At 40.7% G+C, this 16,351-nt stretch overlaps 1 protein-coding gene across 9 annotated transcripts in view; it reads right to left on the bottom strand.

The window, feature by feature from the left end:
* Nucleotides 1-13,403: 13,403 nt before the first annotated feature.
* Nucleotides 13,404-16,351, bottom strand: part of BEND5 (BEN domain containing 5) — a 557,320-nt gene continuing 554,372 nt past the window's right edge. For all 9 annotated transcript variants that reach the window (XM_080407659.1, XM_080407658.1, XM_080407657.1 and 6 more), the window contains one exon: nt 13,404-13,602. In XM_080407659.1, the coding sequence (XP_080263785.1) occupies nt 13,442-13,602 (161 nt within the window). In that variant the 3' untranslated portion in view covers nt 13,404-13,441. The remainder of the gene's footprint in view (nt 13,603-16,351) is intronic.

Below are 16,351 nucleotides of genomic sequence, written 5' to 3'. Positions count from 1 at the left end.
GGTCACTCTGGTTTCAAGTGAAATAGTGGGAAGTGGGAAAAAATTCCCTTTTTTCCAGTGGGATCCCAATAACACAACTCACTCTAACCCATGGCACCCCCCTCACCCACAGCAGCACTCCGACTCCCGTTCCCCCCATGCATCCGGAGCCACAGCAACCCTCCGTGCGTGCGCCTCTACAGCAAAACCCCAAAGCAGTTTGACTTTTATTGGTTGCAGAGAAGAGATTTAAGCTTGTACTTGCTGTAGACCAAATGCTCTCACACAGGAACAGTTACACAAAGCTACAATTTTCTACAAGCTGCAGCAATTTAATTGCAAATTTGAACCTTTTTCATCAAAAGATTATCCTACCTAGGGATAAACGTTATTCGGGTAGTCTTACCCTGTACCCAAAACAAACAAAAAAGGTATTTATCTATTTATTTATTTATTTGTTTGTTTGTTTATTTATTTATTACTTTAAGAAGCTTACAGTTGGAGGTGCTTGCTCCCTGGCTCAGAGGCAGGAGGGTGGCTTCAGAGGATGGACAGGTAAAAGCTGTGTGCAAATCCCGCAGTGGCAACTTCTGTGGAAACATGGATGTTTGGGATTCTGGAGAAATGAAGCAAGACAAGGCGGTGCCAAGGCAGCAGAGGAAATTATGCTAATCCAAACTACCAGGGAGGTGCCATGTTACACAGCTGGATGCAAAGCTTAGTGTTTGTCTTTTCATGACTGCACTCCCTGTAACTTGGTTACTTAGGAGATTTCACTCTGGATTATTACTTATGCTCACAATCACTCCACGCTTCGAGATTAATCTGCACAATGAACACAACAATGGCAAACACAACTGGGGGTGAAACAAGGATATCTGAGGTTTTTTTCAGAGATATTACATGTACAGTTCGAGAGTTGGAAACTTTCAAACAAATCTTGCTGAACGTCCTCAAGAAAAGTGCTACTGAAACATCAAACACAGGTGAGTGTGGCATTATGCACCGTCAGCTCACCTGAGCTATTACTCATCTTTAAATTTATCTTCCAGATAAATTCCCATTAAGTTTCTCTTCCAGATGACTTTCCAGATCCCAGCCTTAAGTTTGCACTGACACACAGCACACTTTCTAACAGTCTTTGGATAGCCTCCCAATAAAAAGCACGCAGTGTTATTTGCCTTGGAGAGCAGAGGGCTTATGGCGTCAGTGCTCTTTTCTGACTTAAGGCGTGATGCTGAACAAGTCGCCAGCTCCCTGTTTCTGAGCGTTATCAGGCATTTACTGCTAGGAAAACTACTTGCCCTGCTCGGACAATCTGAAGCATCATTAAATGTTTGGAAACAGTTTTAGAATAGGTACAAATCTACATAAAAGCAAACCCAGTTTACATATAAGCACTGGTTAAGCATAGACCCTAGAGGCACCTACTAATGGCACTGTAGTGGAAGGCAGCATCAGTATGACACAGCAGCGGAGAAATATCAGAAGGGAAGAAAAGATCCCTCAAGATGACTTTCAGAAGTTTAATAATGGAGGTGAGATTAAGTTTGACAGCTCAAATACAAGTTCCTACAGACTGATAGGAAGTCTGGTGTACACTGGGAACTCGAAGGATAACCTCAGCAGAGTCATTAACTACCGATGAATTATGAGCCCTCAGCATGACAAAGCCATGAAAAACACAGAAGATATTTCTAGAGGAAGGCACTTCTAGAAAGATAACGTCACTGTATAACGTACTGCTACCACCCCAGAAAAACTTCAGCACAAAGCATCACTGATCAATAAAGATCAGACAAGAACAGAAGAAGCTGACTGGGATAAGAGCAGATGAATCAGTGAGCGTATTTCCCAAGTGAAATTTAAAAGATAGTTCAGTGTAGCAAAGGTAGAGTGGATATGAACTCTCATAAAATCTTCAAAGACAGAAAAAAAAACCCTGCTAAAACTTGGCAGCAACATTTGCTCAAGAACAAATAGACGTGTACTGCTCAGAAGTAAATTCTAACCGCAAGATGGAGGGGGGAATAAAATAACCAAGTCCTCAAGAGCAATGTTCTAGGCTTATCCACCATCAGATGTAGAAGGAGCAAAATAGGACCTGATGCACCTGCATAACATTGGGCCTTCAACAGCACAGAACAGAAACTCCAGTCCTGTGCGACACAGTCCAGCAGCAGGTCCACACAGCTTCAGCACCACAGGACAGTGGAACAGGTGTCCTTGGAGAAGAGCTATACCACCCAAAATTAACAAGTTGATCTTGTATTGTATAAACGTTTCCTTTCCATAACAGACTGTAGTGTTTACTCTAATTCACCCCAAATGTCTTCTTCTTCCCCCATTAATCTAAGCTTTCCAAATTAAACTGAATGATCTGGCACATGGATACACTTGTCTTTGGTTTGGCTTGCAGCAATGCAGTTCAGGCTACAGCTGGAATCATCACTTCACTGTTTATTCCCTCTTTCAAGGGAAAAGGTACACATACATTATGATGTATGAATTTCTGATTTGATAAGGTACTTGTGCTCCATTTAATACATTCTTCTCTGGTTTTCAGTGCAATAACACACCCAGTATCCATAACTGCTCAAGACAGCACTCACATTTTCTACCGCTGCCTTTAATATAGAAAATTAATTTGTATCCTTCTACAGGCAAAATAACTCCAAATGAATTTAAGGACATGGGAAAAAGATTGGCACATAGCTTACAGCACTGGGAGACAGCTAGGGATTAGCAACAACAGGACTTTCTGTCCTGAGCTCAGACTCTACTAACCAGTGCCAAGGGATTCATGGTTCTGCAAGGATGTAGGTCATGCCAGAGGGGACACACAAAGTCCTGCAGGAGCCTGGAGGCAATTAAAAGCGGTGATGCAGCTGAGCATCACCGAAGGCAGTGAACAGGGAGTTCCCCTGAGACTGGAAATCGCCGGCAGGAACCATCTATTCATCTTCCATGTTGCTGACAAGAAGCAATGACTGGTTATAAAGCTTTTAAAATGCAATGAGTCACTTCTCAAAAGAGGTCATTGGTTACTGAAATTTTGCTCAAGTATTTAATAAGGAGAAAACCCTTGAATAACAAATATGAATTCCTTTAATCATACTGTATCTGATTCTTCCAGTAATTACATTTGGGGTACCTGACAGTACAATTAAGTAATTCTCATATGCAGAGTAGAGGCAATACTGGCCAACAAGACATCCCTCTGCTAAAAAAAACTCCACTAAAGTTAATTTCCCAGAGCAGAAAAAATTTGTTAGCCATCAATAAAAGATCCCCAACTTTTTTAGAACTGCCTGTATATTCCTTGTCCAAGGAAAAGAAAGTGCCATGCAGGTTCACTGAGGAGTGGGCTAGAGGAACTTCTCACAAAGTATGAGCTCGGGAGAAACCCAGCTGTTAAGCACACATACCTGGCTGTAAGCGCACGTATCCAGCTGCACGTGCACACACCTGGCTGTAAGCGCACGTATCCAGCCGTAAGTGCACACACCTGGCTGTAAGCGCACGTATCCAGCCGTAAGTGCACACACTTGGCCCCCCAGCCCGGACGGCGCAGGCTGCCCCCGCTGCAGGCTCCCGTGCTGCTAACACCACACCAGTTACAACAATCTGACCAACATCAACATCTATATTAACCACATAAGGTGAGTCTTAAATGCTGCAAGCTGACAGCGCAGCGGTAGACAACACACCATGGAAGTACCGAAGAGCCAAACAGAATCTGGCACAGAAGGACACCCAGATCGTGTCAGCTGTGACACGCTCGCGTCCCCTGTGGCGTGTGGGAGGCTGGCAGGGCACAGTGGTCCTCCTCTCGACCAGCAGCATTGCCCTCCCCCAGCAAAGCCAGCCGAGCTGCCGCAGGCAGCACATCCAGCAGCACTTCTTGGACCCCACCATGGGTCAGATTATGATGAGGCAGCAAATTCCCCACCCAAAGAGGATGGAAAACTGGCAATGTCTTGCACCACAAAGTTGAAATAGCTCAGGTACAGGTTCTACCTGGCCTCCAGAACAGAGACCGGGTCAGGTAAGCAGAGAGAACACGAGAGCGACTTCTGCACCACCCATGACCCTGCAAAACATCACCACGGCCTTGCCCAGAGCATTTAATAATACTGCAGCATCAGGGTGGGATTGTAGGGAAATCTGGTTTCTGCCCTCAGTGTTACAACATGCACTTGAACTGCTCTGACCTTACCCCTGCCGTCATTAAGCTTCCAGTTAGTTAAAACCTACATAGCCCCTCCCAGCTCATGTGGGAAAGGGCCACTTTCGGTCATCCTCAGAGGCGGCAGCAGCCTGGAGTAGGCAAAATATTACAAATATATTTTTCTTGAGCTCATCAGATGAGGGCCATCATTTTAACTGGATCAGCTCAACGATGCTGCACTGTCCATTCTGGCAAGCGAGCTTTAAATTGGCAGAGGTATTAATTTCAAATCAATAGGAAATGCAGAAATATCAATAGGCATTAAAGAGTGAAACATTAATTACTTTTCAAAAGGTGCAGTACACAAATTTCCTGATGCCTTTACAAACAGAAAGAAGCCAATAACATGATTTCATAACATTTTTAAATGACTAAGTTAATTAACAGGGAATCTTCAGAGAGACGATGAAGGAAATTTAGAAGAACCTTGTCTGACACTATTTGAAATTCTCAAAGGAAGGAGGGGACTTCTTGAAAAAAAGATTAATTACAAGTTCTTTTGCTTTACCTTGATGTAATTTCTGTTTACATATTTAAGCTGGTTTTGACCTTCAAAATTCTGGCAAAGAACAGTTTTCATTAAACCATCTCAGTGGAGGAAGTTGGCAGTTCCTCATCTTGTCTCTGAGGTTAACAGAGAATATTAATTATTTAGCAGGGATGGTCAAACAAAATATGTGTAAGTCCTATCCAAAGCAACCTTTAATTTCTCAAAGCAGACGCGGCAAGGGTTGATGTATAGCAACCTCTTCTCCTGCCAGGTCTCATTCCTTTACAGGATTTGGTTGGGAGGCTCCAGAATGAAGCAATTCCTCAAAAGATGATGTCTCTCTCCAAGAATACCCTGCCTTATTCTGAGCATATATAACAGCGTGATGATAATAGCTACCTCCACCATCCTTTGGCAATTCATAGGTATCATCAACCAAGAAAACTGTAACTATCTGGACAATGGTACAAAATTTAACAATAGCAAAATATCTGTGGCTTCCATTTCTTCTAAGTGTCATTACTTCAGTGTCCTCTTTTCTGTGAAACTGCTCAACTGTGGCTCTTTGCAGGCTGGTTCAACACCGTCACCCACCTGCCCAGCTGAGCGGTGAGCATGTGACTGGGCAGTCCGGCAAGCAGGAAGAACACATTCTGTCTTGTCATTGGCACACGTATGGTACCGAGTCAAAAAGGAAAGTGTTAAGAGATAAATACTCATTTTAAGAACAGCATTTCAATGATAGAGCTATACTTAATACAGTGAAAAGGGAACTACGCTGGGACATCAATTAGTCAAGAATCAACTAAATATCAGTTTTTTTCCTACAGAGGCAAATGAAAGTTTGCCCCACACAATGAAATTACAACTACTGTATATGACATTCTAACACAAAATGACAGGCATCCTAAAACACGAGATGGCATCACATTAACTAAACCAAATATGAGATTTAAGGGAATATCAAGAACTTGTCTATAGAAAGTACTTCCATAAAACTAATATGAATTTGGGCAGACGTAAAGGAAAAATATTACAAAAATAAGTCACAACCTAGAAAATGAGCATGGTAGTAGAAGACTGAAGATACCCAGTCTATTGAGATGTTGAGGTGGAGAAATACTGAGGCAAGATATTAAGACAGAGAAATCAAGAACGAAGAATTAGAAGTCTAAGCCAGAAAAATTAATGTAGAAATAAGGCCCAAGTTGAGCAGCGAGGGTAGCTACCCACCTGAATAAACCACTAAAGGAAAAGATGGATTTAACACTTTGATGCTTTTTCAAGATTGCTTGGGTTTTTTAAGTGGCATGCTGCGGTACAGCCGAGGATTTTCTTCACAGAGGCAACCAAGCAAAGCTTTCTGATGTGCTCTGCAGGGGACCACACCATCCCATTGAATGACCCACCACCACACGCACCACAGTCTCCAGTCTTCCCATCTTTAGGTGCATAACCGGACAGCTAAGGACATCCTTCTGTATTTAGATCCCGGAATTCTGAAATAGCTCTTTCTTCCCGAGATCAACAGGTGGCTGTTTTTCGTACAGTCAATGGAAAAACAGAGCCCCAGAAGGCAATTTAAAGTCATAAGTCCGTATAATCTGCCAAAGTGCTTAATGCTTCCCATTGCCTATCCAATGGAAATGGCAACCCAAACCCAGCCACTGCAATTAGGCTGGGAACTCCCAGGCCACCGAGCCTCTGAAAAAACAGGGGATCCTCTGCTTTAAGAAACGAACATTTTTAAGAGATACTGCTGAGACATCTACTTATTCCATTTCACCACTTTGAGAGCTTCTTATAAGAGTAAAATTTTCTTTGCTACAATCGGTGCTTTGCACAGCAAGAAAAAAGAAAGAGAAAATGCTGCTCTGTGACGTCCCTGCACTGCAAAGCTTGCCTTACGGTGACAGCAGCACGACCAGAACTCCTACGGAAATGCTCAGTGTCACTTATCTCCAAGAATAACAAGCGGGTATTTCACTTCAGAATCCCGCTGACAACTTGCGAGGCAGGGATTGTGAAACCTTACCTTTAAGGCAAGCACAGAAGACTGCCTCCCACTTGCAGAAGGAACAGAAATGAAAAAGGAAGACCAGGAAAACAGGCAGGGCTGGCTAACATCAGGGAAATTATTGATTTGTGGACTGAGATGGCATAGACAGATTTATACAGAATAATGGTACAATAAATCTGTAAACATACAGCTGTGTAAGTGAGAAGAGGTCCCTGGCTGCAGAAGAAAACACCGATTATTCTACTTGTTAAATTCTTGGCATGTAAGATTGGACTTCCTTAATGAATAAAACTTCTCACTGACTGAAACTTTAACTGCTAGTCAAACTGCTTGAGATTTTGCTGTTTGGCTACTGACTTCATCTGAATCGTACACATTAATTCTCTGTGGGAAGGTGAAAAGGCCTGTGTGACCCCTCCACAGCCTGCTCCTTGGCCTCCTGCACCATCAGACATAGGGTCCCTCCTCCGCACTGGGCTGCTGCTGAGTGGATCTCAGTTACTTTTTAAGTTTAGGAAAGCCACAGAGTGCAATTTGCACATATTTACCAAGGGGGCAATAAATAACCTTTGCTGGATGAGTTGCCTTTAAGGGACTATACCTAAAAAAAAAAAAAAAGACAACCCTCTACATTGTCTTACCCTATCCTACACAAGGAGTTGTGATGCTACATCACCTTCACCCACACTTAGCCCCAGAATTCTACATCCTCAATTGCTTATTCGTGTACAGATACGGAGTGAAATGCAGAACTCAGAGCACATATTGGTTCTGGAAGGATGAAGGCATCCTTGCAAATGCAAAGAACCAGCAAGCGTCAAAGCATTTTAACCGATAATGCAGGGAAAAAAAGAAATCCTACTTTCATGAGTTTTAGTTTCTCATAATCTGACTCTTCAAGAAATGAAAACAGAACATCAACTTGGAGACAGATGCTTTGCCCCATCTACCCCCAATCCTGCTAATTTTGAGAATTATTCTATAAAGGTACCCCCATAAATCCTGCAGAGGACTCCATACGGAAAGGGAAGACTATGGTGCACCTGGCTCACAGATACAAAATGTCCAAATGGTCTATTTTCAAGTAACATTGAGCTAATATCCCAACCTAAGCTTGGAGAAGGATGTCTCCCGCAAAACTTCTATCCTGTAATGCAAGAAAAATGGAAAACACATGAAAATACATTTTTTTAAAAAAATAAACTACAATTCAGTAAGATCTACATAAACATTTGGGAAGACTTTAAAGATATATTTGAGTATGAAAGAATATGAAATTCTCCCATGAAAGCTTTTTCATGTATCCGAGCCCCCTGTGGAAGGGGCTGGTACCAGCGTGATATGGCACTATCGAGACACATTTCCTCTACTGCTGTCCCAGTATGTCCCTCACATTCGGTAGGGTGAACACCAGAAGGGGTTCACAGCCAGTTCTTCTGACGATCAGCCTGTCCCATGAAACCCTTTTTCCACTCCAAAAGCAGGAAAGCTCATGCTAACTATAAAGGACACACAAGCACTAACAAGTATAATTTCTTATCGTATTATTTCACAGGACTTCTGGCAGTTGTTTCACTACAATAAAAGCTAAGTCGCCCCCTGCCCGCCCCTCTCTTGGGCATTCAGTAAGTTTTCTGTGACTCGTTTAATTGCAAATCACTGAAGACTGAAATTTAATAAGAAAGTAGGTAGCCAGATGCATTAAACATATATACTAATGAAGAGTTTAGTTCTGTTAAGGTTTTACTATCAATAAACAAGGAACACAAAGCTGCAGTTCTGCTAAACATAGAGGAAAACTTCCTTTGTAGAAAGAAATTTTCTAGTCAGAAGGCAGCACAGAAAAAAAAAAATAAATCATTTAGGCTCAGATTCTCCCCCTCCTCTCAGACACACTTTCACCTCTGTTCTGATCCAGACATGATGCAACTTTGTCTCATGTCATAGGTGAGGTGTTTTCCTCTTTATGGTAACAAATGATGTCACAACCACAGGATCGAGATTTCACTGCAGGACTGAACAGGTCAGTGTCCTATGCACAGAATGAAAGTTATTGCTCAAACATAAACAGCTGAAATAATTGCAGAAGTAAAACAAATGAACAGCCAAGTAAATTAAATCCTTTTTGAATCACTGTTCCTGTTTTCCAAGTCCAAATGACTGTCCTTTCCTATTTAGGAAGCCTGAGGGGATGAAAAAGTGTCCAAGATGGTGAAATTAAAAATTAGCTACTGAGCATGAAACATGCAATGATTGCACTTCATAACATTTTTATTGCCTTAGTGTTGTACGAATCACTTCACAGTTCCACACTGTTATGATGAAAAAAATGACACCAATAAAGTCCATGCAATTGATGTTATGACTTCATCAATCCTAGACTAAAGACATGCACCAAACGACAAATATTTTCAAGCATATAGGGAAAACTACCACCTCATTCTGAAGAACCACAAGTTTTACCTTTGTATCTTTCTGAAGAGCGGTCACTCTCACACCAAAAGATGGAATATTGAAATAATCCTCAGTATCAGCTCCATGTGACACACACTTTCCCTTTCAGAAACTGGCCAAATACGGGTTTCTCAAGAGTTATGAACACAGCTAACACACTGTGAGGCTACAGGGAATACAGAATGTTCCCAATTCAGAACATTCTTACTCGAGTTTTCGCATCAAGATAGTATTATTTTAACAATGACCTGCACTTAGCTTTATTTTTTTAAAGTCTACAGATTCTGAAAGTATGAAGTCGAATTATTTTTACAAGTTCATTAAAATAAAGTTCAATTTATTGCTACTTACAACTTTCAAGAGGTCAATAATCTATACTTAAGACAACAACGCAGCATTGTAGTAATCTATCAGATACACCATCAAAGGTACGGCGCAAAGCAGTGACCTCCCACGGGGAGACTGTGACTTCTTTGACAGTCATGCTCAATCACTAACCAAATGCAACCTGAAATTCCTTCAGCAGTTCAACTTTGACATGACTAAGAATTTTAGTCTAACTGTATTAAAAAAAATATCTCCCATCTCTATAAAGCATCACTAAATCCAAACCTGTTCTGTAACTGCAGAACCTAACAATTTTTTTTTTCCTCTCTAACAAATACTAACTTTATTTTTTTAATTGAGTGGCTAGACGTCTTGACTCAGTTATTAAAATCTCTGGTAGAATTCTCTCCTTTAATATAATAGTTCATTTCCCTTATAAAATCATTAATAGAAAATAAAGCCCTTTTTGTTAACTCTAATCTTGCTTCCTTGCAAGTGCCAGAAGCACTTTAATATGGATCAGGTCATGAATATCACAAATTACAACAGCAATGTGTGGCAACAAAGGATCAGATTATTCATACAACAGTAAAACCAGCTTCCTTCTTTGATTAAAAAAAAAGTAGTAGTAAATAGAATGCATTGATCTCCCTGGACACAAAGTCAGTTCCTCTTATATCTGTGTTTTTCTGATGATACTTACAAATCCATGTTTACAGTATGAAGTAACGGCACAAACCTTAGAATGGCAAACGAGACGTATTACAGGGTGTAATAAAACCGACTGCATTTTATGTCAGAACTCCTGTTTCGCATGATGTACAGGCATGAAGTTAAGCTAGAGTAGGAAAACGTTAGTAGGTGCTACTCCCACACAAGGTTTCCTATACTAGATTCATGGCAGATACACTATAAACAAAGCAAAACTATGTACGTACAGGCAGGCACAATTACGGAAGAATTAATGTACCAACAAGAACAGCACTGGCCATAAATGCAGTAGAACAGAGCGAAATGAAATTCACAGCTAATTTATACAGCGGTATTTCAATGCAGAAAAGCATACCCCATCAGTTTGTGGTTTTCCTGGGTAACGCCAGAACACGCACCAACTGCAGCCTATTTCCCTACTTGAAACAGGCACACCGGGCAAGAGTTTTATGGTCTTCATATGGGTTCATGGGGAGAGAAAAGACAAAGAGTAATGACCAAATATGTGTGGAGACGTCATCCATACCTGCTCTCCACTGCAGAGTGCTCCACACACTGCCTTACAACTACAGTGTGCAAAACTGGCTTATCATCAGCAAAAACTTATCTCCAGAAATCCAGGGATTTGGCTCGAGTTACAGTGCAAGAGGTGTATTACCTGTAATACATCCTATCTCTTTACCATAGCTCACCAAAGCTTCAGGTGACGCTCACATTAAATGCCAGTTGCCCAGTCCAAAGGACACAGTATCAGCCCCCCACAACGCTGCTACACTTCAGCCAACCTTTTTGTGCCACCCAAATACTCCTGTTGAACTCTGCTGAAAACTGTCTGCTGCACCTGGCCTGATAGAAACTCCAGGAAGAAACGAATGTAGGCTTCCAAGGCAGCCTCCCCAAAGAGAGCATTTAAATTCTTCAGCAATATGCAGCACTACCACCCGACGGGACAAGTCTGTCAAGAAGAAACCTTAGAAAGACAATACTGGCTTTGCGGAAAGACTTAGAATCTCTGATTTTGGGGGCCAGGCTAGAGTTTTAACTCTAATTAAATTCTAATTTGCTTTCCCAGGTTTCTGCCTCAAATGGGCTTATCTTCTAAGAAGCGCAGCACGATCTTCTCATTAAAGAATCTGTTACAATGAAAACACATTAGTACTAAAGCCATAAAAGACTGAGGAAATCATGGTCATTTCCTCCCAAACTAGTGGGTTGCCCTACCATCACTTTAAAAAAAATCTGTATGTTTACAAGTCGGCTTGAAAAGTGGGAACTTGCTGTTTCAGTGTTTCTTCAATGTTATCTCCATTTTGTTCTTTAATTAATAAAAGGATACATGCACTGGCATTATAAACACTAATTTGCTATTTAGCATCCCAAATTAGGAAGCATAAACATTTATGCACTTCATTAAACACTACCTAAGAACACTTTGAGATTAACAGGAGACAAGCTAGGCTGTTACACACAATTTCAGGGCACACATGAGCCACCATAAAAAGACACTCCCCCTCTTCCCGTCCCTGGCTCCACCCTCTTGGCACCAGCCCTTATGAACTGAACCTTGGAAATCAGTGAGATCTGATCCACCTGCGCAATCACAACTGCCAGGTGAAGGGAAGGGATGGGAATGCAGGGACACGAGCAGCAAGAGCAGGGCATACCTGTCTGGCAGCACGGCATACTTAGATTGGCACAAACGAATCATGAAATTGCACTTTAGACAGCATAAAACAAATACTTATGCCCTGAATTAAGGCATTATTTAAGTGCATGTGGCGTACAGGAAGAGATGTGGGTTTTTCCATCTTTTCCAAAACAGGCACTGCAGTTCTAGCACACCTCCTCCTCTCCCGTCCCCTTTCTTCCACCCACCCCAGCTCTTTAAAGACTCCTTGCGTTGCTCCTTTCCAAATCATCCATGCATACAGGACACTGAAACAGGCTTAACGTTAGGGTATACCAGTGCTACAGGAAGACGATAAGAAATGGTAGGTCTTTCAAAATTACAGGAAGCAGAATTGCAGTGGTAGTGAAGAAACAAACACTGATACTCAGGAACAGACAGTCTGAAAGGGAGATCATCACATCTGCATGCGTAAAATAAACGGAAGGTCAACTAAGATCACTAATACAACAAATCCTCCAAACTGATCAGTCCAGGCCCCAAGTTATCTCTATAAACATTATTCTCAAAATCCTTCGTGAAACAAGACTTCAGGTTGTTTTCTTTCACTTACAGACAGTAATTCAGTGTAATTCAGACAACAAATTATTCCTTATAACTTTGCATCACAAGCCTGACTTTCAATGTAGAAAATTATTTTTAATTTAAATTTGTGCTAATAGTGCCCATTGTTAAATTACGGACTCAGATAAACTGGTACTAAAATTTCTATTATACAGAATCTTGCCATAGTGCATAGTAATTTAAAGATTACTTCTTTAAATTGTTTGAAAACACAAATATACTAAAATACAGTGTTTCAAGAACAGTAATACAGACATACTGAAGAGCTTTGTACCATAGCCAGAAATCTGCAAAGTGCCTTGGTGCCTGAAAAAGAACTGCATTTAGATTTATTTATTTTTAAAAATAAATTATCATGATTTTTCAACTTACAGCTTTGGGTTCTTTACGTTTTTTTGTTTTGTTTTGTTTTGTTTTTTAAAAACTACGACGGCAATGGTGATCTATCTACAAGGTAATAAGCGAAAAAGAAGCGTTCTTTGTGTGGTTTTGACCAAATATATTGTTAAGAGTTCGAAACAAAGATTTATAAAAACAAACGATTAAAATTTCAGTTCAGAAAAAACACTTTGTAAAATACAATAAACCCCTTTTCAATAGCAATGTAGATTTTTTACAGTTCTTTCTAAGCAGATGTTTACTGCAGCCTAGATCCACTAACTCCAGTAAAACAAAATGTAGGCAAAACGGGTTGGTGTTTGCAAAATCACAACCTATATACAGAACTGCAGGTAACATACTGCAACTCACTGGAAAAACCTTTGAAAATTCACTGTTTCATTGTGAGTGGACTTACAATATATCTTACATTGTTTAAAAGCAGGTTACACCATAGAAAGGCTTTTGACAGAACCACTCAAAAAATGAATCCGTTATAGGAAAGTAATGCTTCAAGTCAGCTTCTCCCACCAGCAAAAATGCCACACAAATCAAAAAACACTTAAGTAAAACACTAAGACTTTATTAAAAATCCAAAATTTATTGCAAATTGTACTTTGCACTTTCCCTCCTTTCTTCATTTTTACATGATTTATTGATATCCATGATTTTTTCACAGATGTACTTGTTGACTTTGGAGAGTCTCTGTGCAATTTCAGTTTCATCCACAGTTTCTTGTGCTATTCTATCATACAAACATTCTGGGGAGAAAAAAAAAAAGGAAAGAGCCATTAGGATATTTTTAGAAAAGAATATAGCCCTGTGCTGGGCTAACTACTCAAGATACAGACAGCACTGAGTAAGCACCGTGTATATCTGTTGCAAGACAACAGAAGCTTTCATTGATCCACTGCCTATCTTGTTAAAATCAAGATTTTTTACCAGGCTTGAATCTTTGGCATGACCAACTTCCAGTTATGCTGTGACTACATTAATAGGCTTTTTATACAGAAACAAGGCTAAACCCAACCTTTTACAGTGCCAGTCTTGGCTGCCTAACTCTTGTCCATATCTCCACTGCATATTTAGAATCTTTTCCCAGGTGAACGGTCTCACCAGAACTATTGTTATCTGCAGTTCCCTGAGAGTCATTCCTACCTGCACACCTTCAAGACTGTAAATAAATGGTAATGGTTAGGAAGAGAAGCAGTAACCACTAGAATTCATTAACTGATTTATTTTAGTTTTTAAAACTGTTCAACGCACATTGTGTCTTTACGGGACACCCTGTCCCTGGGTATATTTCGCTTTTATTAGTAGATTATTCAGAGCAAGAGCCACCTTCTTCCGTGTTTGCACAATACACTTTGTGAACTTAACTGGAATACAAAAGCCAGCAACAGTAGTAACTGCAAAAAGTAATGAGCAACGAAATTTGAGACAATTCTGCTTCACAGAGCCTGTAGTTCAGTGCCAACATCCTGCAGGTTACTGAAATCAGAGGTGGTGCAGCACACCCAACTGCTTAGTGACAGGCAGGTTTTGGGTTTTTTTGTTTTCATAACCAGAACAATATATTTTGCTGTGCAGGCTTCCCAGATTGGTTACACAAACTCTTCTGCTTTGCCTAGTAATCTATTCCAGTAGCCATTTATTGCTTCATATACAGAAAGCCATAGAGATTATCACTTAATTAACATGGTTTACAACATTTCTAATGCGTCATATTAAAAAGTTATGAAAATTAAGTACTATGCATGCTTTGTAGTTCGTTTTGAAACCTCTCAGAAGCTTTATAAAAGGTTATTTTGCATTAATAAGGTTTATAACAGTGCTCATGCATCACACTTTTTATAATTTCTTTATTACATACTACACAGTAGGGATTCTTAAGAAGCTAGAGATATCAGACACATTAACAGCTAATGCTGTCGTTCCAAAATCTATTTTAAACAAGTTAGTCTGTGTCCACAGAATGATGAGAACATCCAAAACAATGTGAGTTTTATGTTGTAAGATGTACTGAATATAAAATTAATAAAATTAATCAGCTGAAATGCTGATTATCAGTATGATATGATATATCAGCATAACTATGATTTGAAATACAAACCGAAGAGGCAGCACATCACTGAGAACCTGAAGAAATGCAGTGTTTGCAGGTCATAAGCTTGCGCTACAGCAATCTCAGGGATACTCCCAGGTTGCAGCAGAAAAACCTAGTAAGGTGAACTTCCAGTAAAAGCTGGCTTAGGGGCTCCAAAGAGTGAACTGGGGGTTCTGCTGCTTCTTTGCCTTTTGGCTTTAGAGGAGCATACAGATACCCCTTCGTATTTCTGACTGGACCAAAGATTCAAGCAGACCTCAAAGACCAACAAGGAGCTTTACTTCTTTTTGTGATGCCTGATCCAAATCATTGGGTAGTCACCATTTGTCCACTTGCTACCCATTTTTGTTTCTTTGTTTGTTTTCTTCTCCATTACAACTTCTTATCTGATCACTTCAAGCTTTTCAGGAAACACTGCTGGCATGGTGGGGCAAGACCTGCTAACACTGACACAAACGCAAAGGACACAACAACATGGAGTATCATGATTATGTGCTACCCAGTGCTGCTGATACAGGAAACCTGTCTGCTGACACCTAAAACACTGGCCATGCAGTTTGTTTCAAAAGGAGACTGTACAGTCTTGAGTCTAACAAAAAGGGAGTCTAAGACAAGGTGAAAGAAACACTAGAAAGAACAACATGGAAAACCAGGGTGTGGAACTGTAGAATTAAAATGAGGGTTGAGGCTGGAAGCAAAAGTATGGCAGAAAACATAAAACCAAGGAAACAGGGAAGAGCTGAGTTCCTGGCAAATGTGCAGGTATGGAAGAGAAGAAAGGGAAGGGCCCCATCTGCCTTTCACCATGGATTTGTTGGAGCAGACTCCCAAACTCACTGTAGTCAAAGCAAGGGGAGTTAGAAGACAGCTGTCATTCAAATGGCTCAAGCAACACAGAGTGGCCCTGATCGAAGCAGAAGAGGAAATTCTGACATAAGCAGCCCTGCCAGCAGTGCTGAGGAGTAACAGCCTCCAGCAGGGAAAATACAAAGCTCTTTGCAATGGGCCAGTGAAAAATACCCCCTTTTTACTGCGTGCTTGTAAGTGTGCATCTGGGTAACCAATTCTGTTTCCCATTAGGAGCTGACAAGGGTAGCCACAGCCACAGAGTGGATTCCTTACATGGCCGGTGCATCACTACTTTGCTACACGTGTTAAGATTGTACGAAAAGATCCCAGCCAGAACTAGAAAAATCAGCATGGAACAGCTTGCACTTCCACATATATTCTTGAAGTGGGTTAGTAAAAAAAAAACCAAAAAACAACAAACCCATCTCTTTTACTCATTTCTTACGAATTAAGAAAGATGACAGTACAAAGATCTGTTTCCAGCTTTTCTCCACACAACACAGACACATGCACACACTCAAAGAGGAATCGTATTTCTTACTTCCAAAACATGG

Source organism: Falco punctatus (assembly GCF_963210335.1).
Source record: "Falco punctatus genome assembly, chromosome: 11".
Lineage (NCBI taxonomy): Eukaryota > Metazoa > Chordata > Aves > Falconiformes > Falconidae > Falco > Falco punctatus.
The sequence above is the reverse complement of the archived record's forward strand: the minus strand, read 5'-3'. Positions and strand labels throughout refer to the sequence as shown.